This window comes from Bactrocera dorsalis, chromosome 4, assembly GCF_023373825.1.
Source record: "Bactrocera dorsalis isolate Fly_Bdor chromosome 4, ASM2337382v1, whole genome shotgun sequence".
In the NCBI taxonomy this organism is placed as follows: domain Eukaryota; kingdom Metazoa; phylum Arthropoda; class Insecta; order Diptera; family Tephritidae; genus Bactrocera; species Bactrocera dorsalis.
In genome coordinates this window covers 30,449,150-30,465,355 of record NC_064306.1, presented here as the reverse complement: position 1 = coordinate 30,465,355, position 16,206 = coordinate 30,449,150, and the positions used below count along the sequence as shown (strand labels likewise).

General features: G+C 36.9%; 1 protein-coding gene across 5 annotated transcripts in view; it reads left to right on the top strand.

Annotated features, from left to right (window-relative positions):
• The window catches only part of LOC105224222 (protein 60A), a 16,876-nt gene extending 1,994 nt beyond the window's left edge, over window positions 1–14,882 (top strand). For 2 of the 5 annotated variants that reach the window (XM_011202237.4, XM_049456257.1), the window contains exons 2-6: window positions 5,288–6,004; window positions 11,880–12,052; window positions 13,821–14,257; window positions 14,329–14,496; window positions 14,555–14,882. In XM_011202237.4, coding sequence (XP_011200539.3) covers window positions 5,622–6,004; window positions 11,880–12,052; window positions 13,821–14,257; window positions 14,329–14,496; window positions 14,555–14,815 — 1,422 coding nt within the window. In that variant the 5' untranslated portion in view covers window positions 5,288–5,621 and the 3' untranslated portion in view covers window positions 14,816–14,882. Of the gene's footprint in view, window positions 1–1,658; window positions 1,996–5,287; window positions 6,005–11,879; window positions 12,053–13,820; window positions 14,258–14,328; window positions 14,497–14,554 lie in introns of those variants that run through there. The other 3 variants (XM_049456259.1, XM_049456260.1, XM_049456258.1) reach the window with 3 other exon arrangements.
• The last annotated feature ends 1,324 nt before the right edge of the window (window positions 14,883–16,206 follow it).

Below are 16,206 nucleotides of genomic sequence, written 5' to 3'. Positions count from 1 at the left end.
ACGCATTGGTCAACGGCTGACTACCGCATTCGATGAAACGTATGAGCTGTACGAGAATACGGGACGACGATATTGACATATTTCTGCGAATTAACAGACAACGACTACGTTGGCTAGGTCATATCGACCGAATGAATGAAAACACTCCAGCTCTGAGAGTATTCGACGCAGTACCCGCCGGGAGAAGGAGAGGAAGAGAAACACCTCCACTCCGTTAGAAAGACCATGTGGAGAAGGACCTGACTACACTGGGAATCTCCAATTGAAGTCATCCAAGAAGAAGTCATCTTTGATTCTCCTCTTTTTTCTGGACAAATGGCGATGGGCAAAGCAACAGATATCCTTGTTGTTGGAGATTACGAAGTTTAAACGTAAAAGGATTAAAGAAAATGGGACCAAATAATGAGAAATGAGGACGTCTTAACCGATGATAGATTTCGTTAAATTTGTTGCTTATAATAACTTTGTAGTTTCTTGAATAAAGTCTTCTCTGGTCTCCGCAAAATTAAGTTATCAGACAGTACTTCCCGAAGTCCAAGCTATTGGTACTCTTCCACATTTCCAGTTTTTGGCCTACGTAATCATACATCTTATACATAAATACATGTAAGACCAAGCCAGACCGACTTTACCCGCATAAGCGGTGCCTACCCCAATCAAGAAGAAGAAGATACATGTATTTCTGTTGGCACCGTCGCGCATATTTGAACCTTGTGCCATACGTATTCTTCCCTGGCAGGCTGCTGCCTTTCCGTTTGTTCGGCACGAAATCGTTACCGGCATATCTTTTCGTTAACGATTTATGTTCGATGTTGATCGAGCCGAAAAACCTTATAAATCGTATAAAATGCCTATCTCGTACTGCTCCGTCCACCACAGACATAGATAACGTCTATTTGTTTTTTTTTTCGCCTTTCTTCTTCGTTCTCGCAGGTGTAGCGAGTGCCAGCCACTTGAGCACGTCGATTTATTTCAAAATTCGAAGTCAATCGGTTGCCGGCTTTCAGATATAGGGCCTTCTACAACACCTTCATAAGATTTTCGGATATTTAGATAAAAAAACAGTCAAAGTCTTAAAATATGCAAATGTATGTGTTCGCACGTATACTTTTTCTTCGCTCGTATATCCATCGGATATCCTTCTACACCACATCAACTCGCATATGATAAACCGATAAATATAAATATGTAAACAACAAACAACAAAAACATTTCCAGTTAGCGCCAGCGATGCTCTCCAGCAGATGCCATCTACAACTGGCCGCTTACTCTTGCTTTTATTGCCGCTTGCTCCGGCCGAACAAAACGATCTTTGAGATACAATGCCGCCGACAAGCCAAACAAGTTATTCCAAGTACATATGTACATATGTGTGTATATGTGTGCATATGTTTCCAGTCTTCTTGTACTCATGCTCGCAAATGGACATTATAAGTGTGTACCCTGAGTGTATATACTTACATATATAGATATGTATGTATATGGGTACATATCGACAACAATTAGTAGATACTGGAACAACAATATGCACAGTTTGCAAAGCGTGTTGAGTAGCGTAGCGTAGAGTGGAGCGCCGGCTATGCTGATGATGGCGCTAGGTTGCTGAGCAGAACAGGTTCGTTTGCCTTGCCGCGTTGCCGCACTGCCCATTTTCAAATCGGATCGGATCGTATCGAATTGAGTCTACCACCATCAGTCCGCCACCACTCTCAGTTATTTCTGGAACTTCGCGCAATGCACTTCAATGCTACGGTTTGTGGTGGCGCCGTCAATTGATATAGTATACACGGTTGCTTTTGCTTACAACAAATGCGCAAGTAATAAGAAAAATCTCGATGTACATAGAAAAATTGAAAAATAATAAAAAAATAATAATAATAACAATACTAAGAAACAAGTGCAACACGAAACCGCGTTGTGGTGTAGCCAGTGCGTCGGAGATTTGGAAATCTTACCGCCGTTATGCGTAAATTGCGGTTTTTTGTGTTTTAAAAGGTGCGAATGGAATAATTTGTTGTTTAACCAAGTTGTGTTATGAAAAAAGTAAATTTTTTGTGAAAATAATTTTAAAAGATTGAGAAAATGTCACAATTGGAAATTGAAATGCGCAAAAATGTGATTTTCGGCTTAAAAATAGTTAAATTCATAACTTTACTTATATTCATGTATGTATGTATTTACATATACACCTTTGTACATATATGTATACCCACATACAGACTTATAATCACATGAAAGCGGTAACCGAAGAGACAGCACAAAAGCGTCGCTTTATATTCACTTGATCCGGCCCAATGTCCGAGGCTAAGTGCGTTTTTTCTTTCTTTGTTGTTGTTGTAAAATGCGTTGGTGGCCCTTTAATATGTCTATACGAACTTGTTGGTGGCATATCTTGCTTTGCTGCGTTTCCTATACATATCCACTACTGCTCTGCACTTCATTCTGTGATTATCCGTTTTGTTGTTGCAGTTGATTCGAATTTTCTTGAGCATCTTAATATACATATGTATGTATGTACACAAAATCTACAAATCGCGTAATGCGAAGTATATTTTATTGTTTGAGCCTATAGATATAAAAATTTACATACTGCTACTTGTTAATATGTATTTACACACGAGGGCAGCTGGATAAATTTGTGAAATTATCTTAATGCGCATTCTCTTCTCTTGATGCGAATTTTCCGGTAGCAGAATCATTCGTCATTGATAGGCACAGGTAATAATAATTTAGTGTCAGGTCCGGACTTTAAGGTGAATACTTAAGAACCTCTTGAAGCTTCTCATGAATGACTATCAATCCTCAATCAATCAATTTCTCTCCTTTTGCTTAAAGCTGCCTGCTTCTTAGCTTGCTTCCCTCAGACGATCCAATTGCTAGCAGTACAGCTACGAATGAGGAATCCGCCGTTGGGGAGTGGTTTATTGTAGTTAATTTCCAGCCGATCCCGCCAAACTCATAGCAAAACTTTCCTGAAAGTTAATCCTGTCTTGACCATCGTTTGCGCCGGCTCTCCACGATTCGACCACGAGCATTTTCATTTGAAGGTGTCATAAGTGATCTACTTTTCAACTCCAGTAACGATTCGTTTAGTTTTTGTTGCGCTTCGGCAGCGTTTCGCAGTCGGAAACTCGATCCATGATGCTAATTTCCGCTAGCTCGTTCGGTTTACGGAAGAGCCTTGTCGATTGAAAACAATAGGCTATATTGCCACTTTGTCGAAGGAATCAGTGTATTATTACATATAACAGCTTTCATAAAATACCACTTGCAGGTGCAGTAAGATTTGAAACATTTCTTCTAATTCTAAGTTCAGTTTCAGTTTACTCCTCACAATTATAATTACTGTGTAAAAATTTCTATATCCTCACAGACTTATCGAATTGCCCTCGTTCACATAGATACATATGTACGTAGTTCTGGAATGGTTAATGGCACTCGCTAACCGCGTGTATCACAATAGCGTACATACATATGTATGTACACATAATAAAAAAATTAATGAAGCAAAACAAAAATTATTAATTAATTGACAAGTAAATGAGTAAATATTAGAATCATGAAGAAATTAAAGAGGTTCTACATTTGCCTAAACATCTACATAATGTGTATGTAAATTGTAAATATGAGCAAATTGCATTTACGGTAAAAATCTAAATCATTCTAACGCAAGTTTAATTAAGTCGATTGAACTTTTGGCGCCATAATATACGTGCGATCATCTTTATCTAAATTTTGGAGTATTGATGATAAAATTACCCACCTGGATCTAGAGGAGGTTTGAGTTAATTTGAAGACCCTTTGTTTGTTATATATCAAAACCAAAAATTACCTAAGCGATAACACTTAGATATTGGTGGCTTAGTTATGATTATTTATTAAACTATTTTATAACAATCTCAAATATTGTAAAACACTTTACTTACCTTGCAAAAATTCCATATGTCGGCTTATATTGCTTAAAGAAACGGTCAGTGAATGGTTGTGCCACATAAGAGTTTGTTGCAATTTAATATGAGCGCTTCAAAAGAAATTTTTTGCGCTATTCTTTAATACGCAAACGTCATATACAAGTATGGGAAAGGCAAACTTCACCAGCTTATTTTATGAATCAACACTACACCGTTTTCAATTTACAATTTTATATTAGCAACAAAACGAAAATTATATAAAATTATATTTTTATAAACGTATGTAGGATAACATGCTCCTAAAAATGAGATATTCAAGTTTTTCCGCACTGTAAAAATGTTTAAAACACGTTTTACTAGGTCTGTCACTGCCAATAATTTAAACTTATTTCTTAGTATTGCTTCTACATTTAAACTTACTATAACTTCCACTTAAGCATTTGATCATACAACATTAAACAAACGTTTATGCAACGTCCAACGAATTTAAATTATAAATTAAAAATTATTTCTTTACTGCAAACAAATAAATACTTTTCTTAAAACTGTAATTAGTTACAATGCCTGAAATGTAACAAATGTAAACACAAATCAGCTGTTCAACCTACTCGCCACCTAAGAAAAACAACAGTGCTGCCAAACATTTCCAGCAACAGTTAAAAACAAGGAGAAAACGACAGTTTAGAGTCAATTAAAATTTGAACTTATATTTAAATTTGTATACTTTTAATGATTTAATATTCCGAATACCAAATTTTTCGCGAAATTTGCACGCTACGCAGTAAAGTGTTGTTGCGTGTGTATATACATGTATATACTTATAGTAGGTACGTCGAGTCTACAATCGGGCACGCGCATGTACAAATATCTATTAATATTTGTGTATATAAACAATGTAAATATGTAGATATAAATTTCCATGGCAAAACAGCGTTTAACTATAAATTTCAACCGACACAATATCGATAATCCGTTTTATTGCTTTCAAACTTACGCTTCCCCCAATTGTTGCCATCCTTCGGTGTTGCCGCTTGTAAACAACTAAAGCTTGCACATACATACATACATACATGTTTGTTATTTCACCTACGAAACTTCGACGAATTCGTAGTGAAAATAATATGTATGAAAATGAGTGTGTAATTATTTCGTACCATAACAAATGTGCAATAAATTCGCAATAAAAATGATATTTCAAGTGTAGACAAAAATTATACAAAACTCAAATATTATTTTAATTAAAAAATATGAAACACTTCAATGGAAATTGCGCGCTAAAAATTTTATAATTAATTTTGTAGTGATAAATTATAAAAAAAAATAAATTAAAAATTAAAAAAAAAAATAATAATGCTTATTTATAAAATTTTTTGCAGAAAATGTAGACGGCGCAAGTAATAGTTTTTTTATATGAACAACTTAAAAAGAGAACACAAAATATTAGAGTATAAACATAAATGAAAGTACATACATACATACATACATATGTACATATATGTACATACTAAATAGTATATACGTAAAGTTGAGCACACGACTGCAATAAATCAAATCGAATCCTCCAAACAAATGCCATAAAACTGTTGATTTACATTTTTGGTGCAAAAAAGCAAGTGAAATCTGCAAAAGATCAACGAAATACTTTGCCATATATAAATACCTATATACACACAAGCGCAGATCGGCACCCACCGTTTCGCACGAAACACAATGCCTGCAGATATATCATTGCGTCAGCGTCTGAGAAGTGCCACCACGACCACCACCACCCGCAGCCGCAATGCCATTTGCCTACATCCATTCGAAGCGCTACATCGGCTGTTCTGCTCATTATTGCTGATACCCTTATTGGTGTTGCTCCTGCTAAGTCAGCTAAGTTTAGACATAGACAACAGATTGCTGAGTGGGCGTGGTGGCCTACGTATGCTGGTAGCTGCTAGTCAATCGGGTATTTACATAGATAACGGTGTCGATCAGACAATAATGCATCGCGCCTTGGACGAGGATGATAAAATGAATGTGTCCTACGAGATTTTGGAGTTTCTGGGTTTAGCGGAGCGACCAAGACGAAAGCATGGACATTTGTCGCTGAGGTAAGTTACAGAATTAAGCAATACTGATATACTTTTAGTGAAGTTGTGAGTATGTATATATCTCACGAATCCATTCAACAGTTTCCATGAATTCATTTATGAATACCAATATTAGCTAAAACTTTATTTCCGCCTATGTTTTCGCTGCGCTTTGAGCCATTGACCAGCTGGCATACAGGATTTGTCCGGAAATGAATAGGGCTGAGTTGATTGAAACAAATTTACAATATCGTTACAATTCTTTAAAAACTTTCAAAACAGGCTCCTTCTGCGTCGATGAAGCGCTGTCAGCGCGATTTCCAACCTTTGAAGGTGTCACGGAAGGCATTTTTTGAAAATCCCCTCTGTCTTCTCAAAATATTTGCCTTTCATTGGCCTTTTCAGGCTAAGAAACAAAAAAGTCCTGGGCCATAGGCTGTAGGGCAGCTACGGAAGCGTTGGCATGCCGGCCTTGGTTAGGTAGTTATTCACAAGAAAGGCGGTGTGAGCTGGGGCGTTGTCGTGGTGCAATTTCCAATAGGCTGTGCTGTCTTTTCGGACCCAATTGACCCTTCGTTTGAGTCTCTTGAGGACTTCCACGTAAAACTTGGCGTTGATGGTTTGTCCAGGAGGAACAAATTCATCTTTGATGTCAAAAAAAAGAAATGAGCATCGTTTTTACTTTGGATTTGATCATTCTTCCGGTCTTCATAAGCGACCTCTTCTCGCCCCTCCAAAAATCCTGGTGCCACCGAAACACACCACTTTTTGCTAAAGTAACATCTGCGTAAGCCTGACATCAAACGTCTTTGTCGCAGATTTACCGAGTTTCACACAGAGTTTAATCGCGTACCTCTGCTCTAACGAACGCTGCATTTTCGGCATGCACCACTCACAGAAACACGTCGCTCGAAAATGTTTGTCCTTACTATCCAGTCCTCTCTTCGTTAGCTAGGGAGGCGTTCTACCGAATCCAGTCAGTGGGCGCACGCTTCGAAGGAAGAAAATCTTTCCTATTACTTTCTGGATAAACCCTGTACGATCTAGAAAAATTAACTTGGGCTGGTCCATTTGATCTCTATAATGTCCATTAGTGTGTGTTTATCATCCGTTTGTCTACGAAATTTTGTGTTTCAAATAAAATAGTCGCTATGGAACCGTTAAAAGTGTTGCAGAAGTCTTTTAGTGAGTCGAATTTTTCACGAACAGAATTATATAGTTACACATAGCAATCAGTGAAGGTGCGACTCGTTCATCCATCGAATGTTAACATCGAAAAAGTTAAAACGGCTTTGCTCGAAAATCATCGATGGAATCAAAGATATAGCAGCTGAGCTTAACATCACTTATGGATCGACTATACACATTTTTGATCATATTTTCCGTATGAAGTTTGTCAAAAAACTGTAGTCTAACTAATGAAGGGAGGACCAGTATTTCTGTATTTTTCCCTCAACAATTCACTTCAATTGTTTTCTTTATGAATTTTCTTACCCTATTCTAGAATGATTCCTACAAATTATGTAGTTAGTTTGTTCAAGATATTAATTAAAAATGAAATTGCTGTGATTTGCAAGTACTTGAAAACCTACAAGCTATCTAAAAATCCAAAATTTTGTCAGATTTCGTTTCTTTATGGAGTTAACGGGTTTCAAAAATCGATTTTTTTTATTAAGGTTTTAAATTCTACAACACCTCAAAAATATTGTTCTAAACTTTCAGGTTGATTTGAGTAATAGTTTCGGAGATACAGTCTTGAGAACTTATGCGCTCGAGGCTAGCCACGCTAAGTGCGCCGTCTTCAAACGCGTTTTTCTCGAAACTGTGTTTTGAAGTCGGTCGACAAGATTTCTCGAAAACTGCTCAACCGATCTTCATGAAATAGAGCACAGTTCTTTGAAATAAAATTCTTAAAGACTTAGACGAAACATTTTTTCGATTACAAATATTTAAATTTTTTTGTAAAAATATTTGCTAAAAGTTCAATTTTAAGTTTTTTTCTTTTTATCCAAGTTCTAAGTTAAGGTTTTAACTAAAATGCGCATTTTATCATTTAAAGAATCTTTTAAGGGGTTATCCTGCCAACGCGAGTGCATCTTTTTTCCGAGGGGTCACCGGAAATGGCGTTGGCAATGGTCGAGTTAAAATTTTTTTTCCAAAAATTTCAGAATTTCTTTGTTATTAGTGTATGTTTGTAACAAGAAAATATTTCATTTTTTATGCGAAACATTTTTTGAAAAAGCTTGTTCTTTAACCGAGGAAACCTATGAAACCCCTTAACTTCTAATAATTTGTCAAATCCCTTTTATTCGCATACTGTTAAATTAGTTGTTTTATAACTGTTACAAGTGAATTACTGCATCTCGTGAATACCCACATTGTTGTGTTCGTAATATTACGACTAGTAACTAGTTTTGTGCCGGGTATGAAATGCGAATGACTTGCGGAGCGAAGTGTAAAATAAATAGATATGAACAAATAAGTGAATATGAAAATATTTAAATATTTGCATATTTAAGGTATGGCAAGCCGGCAATGTAGTCAGCAAGTCTGTTACGTATATTAATGTGTAAACACATAAGCACACACATGCATACACACATATGTAATAATTGAGTTAAGAACTGAAAAACTCAAAACAGAAAACGTAAAACGTAAAATCGTTGGAAACGGTGAATATCACCGTTTGAATGCCCGAAATGCATAATGTTCAATTTATAAACTAGTTTGGACGTACAAAGAAGCAAATTGAAGCTCTATTAGTATTCTCTCCAGTCTTCTAAATGATCAATTTTAAGCGAACTTATTCAATTTACACTACAATTAAAAAAAGTAGTTCATAAAGAAAACAATTGAAGTGAATTGTTGAGGGAAAAATACAAAAATACTTGCGAGCACCGCGCCTTCCTGAGAGCTCCGACCACGAGAGTAATTGTTACTGGTCCTCCCTTCATTAGTTAAACTACAGTTTTTTGACAAACTTCATACGGAAAATATGATCAAAAATGTGTATAGTCGATCAAAAAGTGATGTTGAGCTCCTCTGATATATCTTTGATTCCAACGACGATTTTCGAGCAAAGCCGTTTTAACTTTTTCGATGTTAACATTCGATGGATGAACGAGTCGCACCTTCACTGATTGCTATGTGTAACTATATAATTCTGTTCGTGAAAAATTCGACTCACTAAAAGACTTCTGCAACATTTTTAACGGCTCCATAGCGACTATTTTATTTGAAATACAAAATTTCGTAGACAAACAGCTGATAAATACCTCAAAATCAACAATCTCGACTTCAACCTACGTTGAATAGATAACTATATACATATGTAACGAAAACAAAGCCGGATATATTTCTGGTCAAGACTTGTCATATTGGCGTAATTTTGGTGAATAAATTACGTTGCTAAATTCTATATGGTACAGAACTCTATTTTCGAACAGCGCTCCCTATTCGTTAATATTTAAGGTATATTTCAAGGCCTTGTCCACCTCGTAATTAATTTCTACTAGTGGTGCGTGTTGTAGATGTCCAAAAAATAGAAAACAACTCAGGGGGGAAGATAATAAACTTGTCTTACAAAATATAGAAAATGGTAGCAGCCAACGTTAGAAAGCTAGATTTTTGAGGTTCTGCACCTGAGCTGACCGGTACCCCATTTTTAGCAACAAATTGCAAGCTTTTACATATCTCTATTTGGGCTCCATTTCGTCTACGAAGTAAATATTTCACGTTGCTTTTCCCAAAGTGGAATTCATTGTACTCGCGTATTTGATTCCGCGGGTATTTGATTTCAAATTACACTTGCGAAATTGTGTTGAATAAGTGTGAAATATTTCCAAGCTTCAAGTAACCCACAAAGCCAAAAATAAAAACATTTTTATTTCTCATATATTTATAAATACATAAATACACATGTGACAAAATGGGAAAACAATGTAAGTGATCTAATTCTTGAAGTTTTTGATCGCAAAGAATTCCCACTGATTTTATATAAAGTAAGTAAGTACATATGTGTGTACATAAAAAGGTTTGTGGACAACTTTAATAATTGGATCAGTTTTGCATCTAACGCAAAACTTTTTTCTGGTTCTTTCTAGCCACGTTTCCTAACATAAGCAACCTTCAAGTCGAATTAAGACTACATAATATGAAAAAGGTCTTTTATAATATAAAGACAGATATTTTACAAAGATTTTTTATCTCGATTTTGATAGTTCAGTTTGTAAGACAAGTGTGTAGTTCAAGGGAAGAAAAGAACGTGCCCAAAATTTAAGATGAATATCTCAAAAATTGTAGTGCTTTAATTTTTGAAATATTGATCTTAAATTTTGGCCTCGTTTTTTTTTCCTTCCTTCCTTCTTCACAAATAACCAGATATACAGACTTCTTCTTCTTTTCTGGCGTAGAATTACGGTTACGCGATTATACCCGAGTTAACAACAGCGTTCTAGTCGTTTCTACTTTTCGCTATTTGGCGCCAATTCGGGATACCATGTCTAGCGTGATCATTCTTCACTTGATCTCTCCAACGGAGTAGAGGTCTTCCTCTTCCTCTGCTTCCACCGGAGGGTAGTTAATCCCAAACCTTCAAAGCTGGATTGTTTTTTTCTATCTGGACAACATAGCCAGTGCGGCCGCTGTATATCTCGTACAGCTTATCGTTCCATCGACCGCAGTACTCGCCTTTGTCCATGCATAAAGAACCATAAATCTTCCGCAAAACCTTTCTTTCGAACACTCCTAAGGCCGACTCATCAGATGAAATCTTTGTCCATGCCTCCGCATTATATCGCAGGACGGGAATTATGAGAGACTTGTAGAGTTTGCTCTTTATTCGTCGAGAGAGGGCTTTATATCTCAGTTGCCTACTCAGTCCAAAGTAGCATTTGTTGGTGCTGATATTCTGCGTTGGTGGAGATATTCTGCGTTGGATTTCGAGGCTGACGTTATTGTTGGTGTTAATGCTGGTTCCAAGATAGACGAAAATATCTACGACTCCGTATGTAGTCATGACTTTCAGCAGTAACGTGGGAGACAATATGCGAGTGCAACGACTGTTTCTTTGATGAAAAGAGATATTTCGTCCTGCTCTCGTTCACTACCAGACGCATAAGCTTCGCTTTCTTATCCAATATGAAGAAATCAAAAGTAAGGCGCGGTTGTTGAGGCCAATGATATCAATATCATCTGCGTACGCTAACGGCTGCACACTCTTATAGAATATTCTACCTTCCCTGTTAAGTTTGCAGCTTGAATTGTTTTCTCCAGCAATGGATTAAAGAAGTCGCACGAAAGGGAGTCTCTTTGCCTGAAACCTCGTTTGGTATCAAATGGCTCGGAGAGGTCCTTCCCTATCCTAACGGAACTTTTGGTGTTGCTCAACGTCAGCTTACACAGCCGTATTGGCTTTACGGGGACACCAAGTTGAGACATAGCGGCTTAGCGGCAGTTTTTGTTTTATAAACAACTCCATCTCAGGTAATAGGTGCTTAACTCGAATGGTCTGTGAAATGTTATTGTTTTTATACAATGCTTTGAAGGATATCCTTCTCGAAGCATAATTACTAAAGGATCCAAGTTTGATAGTTTAGAATCTTTATATCATAAGGGCATACATATAATACGAGTACCTATCAAAAACATATGTACAAGCATGTCCGTACCCGTATGTTTTCTAAGAACCAACTGTATAAGTAAATCTGTAGAAGGTTTTCTTATAAGATTAACACCTTTTAGGCATTGTTTAACATAATATGTTTAAAAATATTCACCATATATAATATATAATCCCCATTTTAACTGACTTTAGCTGCTATTAGAGAGTTATTAGCCCCATAGATACAATTTATCATATCTTAAACTAAAAATTGAAATATTTTCGAAATTTCAGAAAATCGGCGCCACAATTTCTGCTCGATGTTTATCATCGTTTAACCGAAGAGGAGAATAGGGAAGCGCCATCTCGTGCTAAGCGTGATCTCGAAGAACAAGAGAATTTCATAACAGATTTGGACAAGCAAGCAATCGATCAGAGTGATATTATAATGACGTTTCTCAATAAAAGTAAGTAAAAGTGAATTGAAAGTGTTAAGATGTGCAATATTTAGAGGTTTTGTCCATAATATAACCGTTATGTAACGCTTTTTATGCGTTGTGTCTTTCACAACAACTAGTATTCTACTTTTGCTTCTTGTTGTCTCTTAATCTGCCCCACAAATACTTGGGACTATTCACTGCAGCAGGTAAAATAATTTTGATTGTGTTTTCCTTATCCAAAAAAGACAATCGAAGTTGCTGCTTTTTATCCTCACTTATCTGCTTATTTCTTCACACAAATTCCAGGAACGATCTGTGAATGTGTGAATGAGAATTGAGTTAAGCAAATACGAGCATTTTTTCTGCTTCTCCATTATAATTTGCAATTTACCGGTTATAGATGTTGGTGGCCACATACGGTTGCCTGAAACACTTTATGCTTGTATGTATGCGTTGGGACATTCCTTTTTACATAGTATTTATGTCTGAGTGGCCAATAAGTGCTCGCATTTATGGAGACCGCACACTGGCTACCTGTCGACAGCAAGATACGAGAGTCGCTAGATAAGTCCGTGATGTTTTAAATTTAATTTTTTTTAAGCACGAAAATTGGCTCTTTACTATTATATGTGGACTAATTTAGCCCGACACAGAAATTTTCAGTGATGACCATTCTGACATCTGAGAATCGCTTTCAAGTTTTGAATTAGTCTTATATCACAACCCAGAGGTAATATGTTATATGTGGAAGTTATTTAATACATCAACATTTCTATATCGACATGGTTTTTGTCGAAATTAGTTTGTATCCTTCCAAATTTTCAGAGTGTGGATGACAGCTCTGTCCCTCTCAAGTGAGGAAAGTTCTAAGAGCCCCATTTACTTAAGAGTGGCTAGAAACGATTCTTTTACATATGTTTCAAGCTGCTCATAACTTCCGGTCTTAGACCAAGTATCCTCTGGGTAGCCAAAAAACATCCAGTTGAAGAGGATTTAAAGTGAGAAGACGAATCATCTATCCCCAAAGTATTGCTGAGTTTGGAACCCGCCGCGTAAAAAACCCCCTCAATGAAAAAGACATAACAGCCTCGCATGAGACATCCCCCTTTCCATTTTTCGATACAGTACCCGCCGGTAGAAGCAGAGGAAGAGGAATCGGCTATAGCCGCGTAAGCGTTGTCTGCGCCAGTAAAGAAGAAGAAGAAAGACAGCTCTTTTATTTCAAATTAAAGGTCGTATATGATTTAGACGAAGAAATAATATAATATTCGAAGTCATTACATAAAAAAGTTTAAAAAGTGTTCCTCATCAGGAAATATAGTGGTTTGATATCGTTGGTTTTGACGGATGAGCGTTCAACAGAGAAGAGGACTTGTGCAAAATTTCAGATCGATATCTCAAAAACTGAGAGACTCGTTCGCGACAGACCGACATGGCTAAATCGACTCAGCTCGTCATTTATATATATACTTTATAGAATCACCGGCGTTATATATTAGGTGGAGAACTTATTTTACCCTCTAAAATAAAGATGAGAAGATCTGCCTAGAGACTTTAACCAGATAAAATTTGTTTGTCTGGCTAAGAATCGACAGTACCTCGTTTGTTAAGAGTCTAAAGTGGAATTTTATATAATAAGTGACTTAATGAACTACCCTCGTACTTGATGTTATTCCTCTGTGTTGTCTGTTCATATAGTTTTATGACTATCTGTCTATATACTATAAAGATATTTTTTTGAAATTTCAACTCACGCTTTTTGTGTTCTTTACATTCCATTTTATGCATTATATAGACCACCATGTCGACGAAGTGCGTCACGAGCATGGTCGACGTCTTTGGTTTGACGTGTCCGATGTGCCAAACGATAATTACTTAATGATGGCCGAGTTGCGTATATATCAGAACCCCGCGCAAGGCAAATGGTTGACCAGCGGCAGAGAGTTCACCATCACCGTCTATTCAATTATTAATATGGAGGGACAACGCGAATTAGAAGTGCTCTCCTCGGTAAATACGACCTCCGACTATCAGGGTTGGTTGGAATTGAATGTTACACAAGGTCTGGATATATGGTTGCATGATCATAAGAGCAATAAGGGTCTTTATATTGGAGCGCATGCGGTGAATAAGCCGGAACGTGAGGTGAAACTGGACGATATTGGTTTGGTGCATCCGAAGGGCGATGATGAGTATCAGCCTTTCATGATTGGTTTTTTTCGCGGTCCAGAGGTCGGTGTGATGCACTTATGCATTTTATAAAGTACTAAATTAAATGCTATTATTTTATGGTTTTTTTACAGTTGATTAAGTCCACCAATCACCACAGCCGCAAGAAGCGAAACACACCACATGTGCGTCGTCGTAAGAAGTCCGAAATGATCAATCCTTTCCTTGATGGTACCGTGGAAAATATGCGCAGCTGCCAAATACAGACGCTCTACATCGATTTCAAGGACTTGGGTTGGAATGTAAGTATATTTTTAACTCAATTTATTTTAGCAAGTTTATTAATTAATGGTTTTACAGGATTGGATCATTGCGCCAGAGGGTTATGGCGCCTTCTACTGCAGCGGTGAATGCAATTTCCCACTCAATGCTCACATGAATGCCACCAATCATGCCATTGTCCAGACTTTGGTGCACTTGTTGGAGCCGAAGAAGGTGCCGAAACCTTGCTGTGCACCCACACGTTTAGGTGCTCTACCCGTCCTATATCATTTGAACGAAGAGAATGTTAATTTAAAGAAATATAAAAATATGATTGTGAAGAGCTGTGGATGTCATTAGTTAAGAAACAAATAAGAAAAGAGTATACAACAAACAAACGAGATTAATAAAATTATATTATATATAACGGGTGATTATTTTGAGGTTAGGATTTTCATGCATTAGTATTTGACAGATCACGTGGGATTTCAGACATGGTGTCAAAGAGAAAGATGCTCAGTATGCTTTGACATTTCATCATGAATAGACTTACTAACGAGCAACGCTTGCAAATCATTGAATTTTATTACCAAAATCAGTGTTCGGTTCGAAATGTCGCGCGCGCGTGTTTTTGTTCAGCGATGAGGCTCATTTCTGGTTGAATGGCTACGTAAATAAGCAAAATTGCCGCATTTGGGGTGAAGAGCAACCAGAAGCCGTTCAAGAACTGCCCATGCATCCCGAAAAATGGCACTGTTTGGTGTGGTTTGTACGCTGGTGGAATCATTGGACCGTATTTTTTCAAAGATGCTGTTGGACGCAACGTTACGGTGAATGGCGATCGCTATCGTTCGATGCTAACAAACTTTTTGTTGCCAAAAATGGAAGAACTGAACTTGGTTGACATGTGGTTTCAACAAGATGGCGCTACATGCCACACAGCTCGCGATTCTATGGCCATTTTGAGGGAAAACTTCGGACAACAATTCATCTCAAGAAATGGACCCGTAAGTTGGCCACCAAGATCATGCGATTTAACGCCTTTAGACTATTTTTGTGGGGCTACGTCAAGTCTAAAGTCTACAGAAATAAGCCAGCAACTATTCCAGCTTTGGAAGACAACATTTCCGAAGAAATTCGGGCTATTCCGGCCGAAATGCTCGAAAAAGTTGCCCAAAATTGGACTTTCCGAATGGACCACCTAAGACGCAGCCGCGGTCAACATTTAAATGAAATTATCTTCAAAAGTAAATGTCATGAACCAATCTAACGTTTCAAATAAAGAACCGATGAGATTTTGCAAATTTTATGCGTTTTTTTTTTTTTAAAGTTATCAAGCTCTTAAAAAATCACCCTTTAAATAAAAATGAATCGCCAAAATGTATGTACGCGCATCACTTTCAAACGACTGAACCAAATTTGACAATTCTTTTTTTTAAATGTTCGTTGAGGCTCAGGGATGGTTTATGCGGAGAAAAAAACTCGAAAAATTGCCGGAAAACCCCTAAAAGCGGCCATTTTCTTTTTCCCATAGAAACGAATGGATGTTTGTTTATTAGCAACGCTAAGGGAACGACTGAACCAATCCTGATGAAATTTGCAGAGAATGTTCTGCGTGGATTGGGGAAGGTTTAGAAATAAAAAAACCTATATGCTTTTCTTGAGGAAAAGTCGGAAAATTGGACAATACCAAAAAGTTAATTTTTTCCATACAAATTTTTTTTCAATTTTTTATTGTTTTGTTTTTCAAT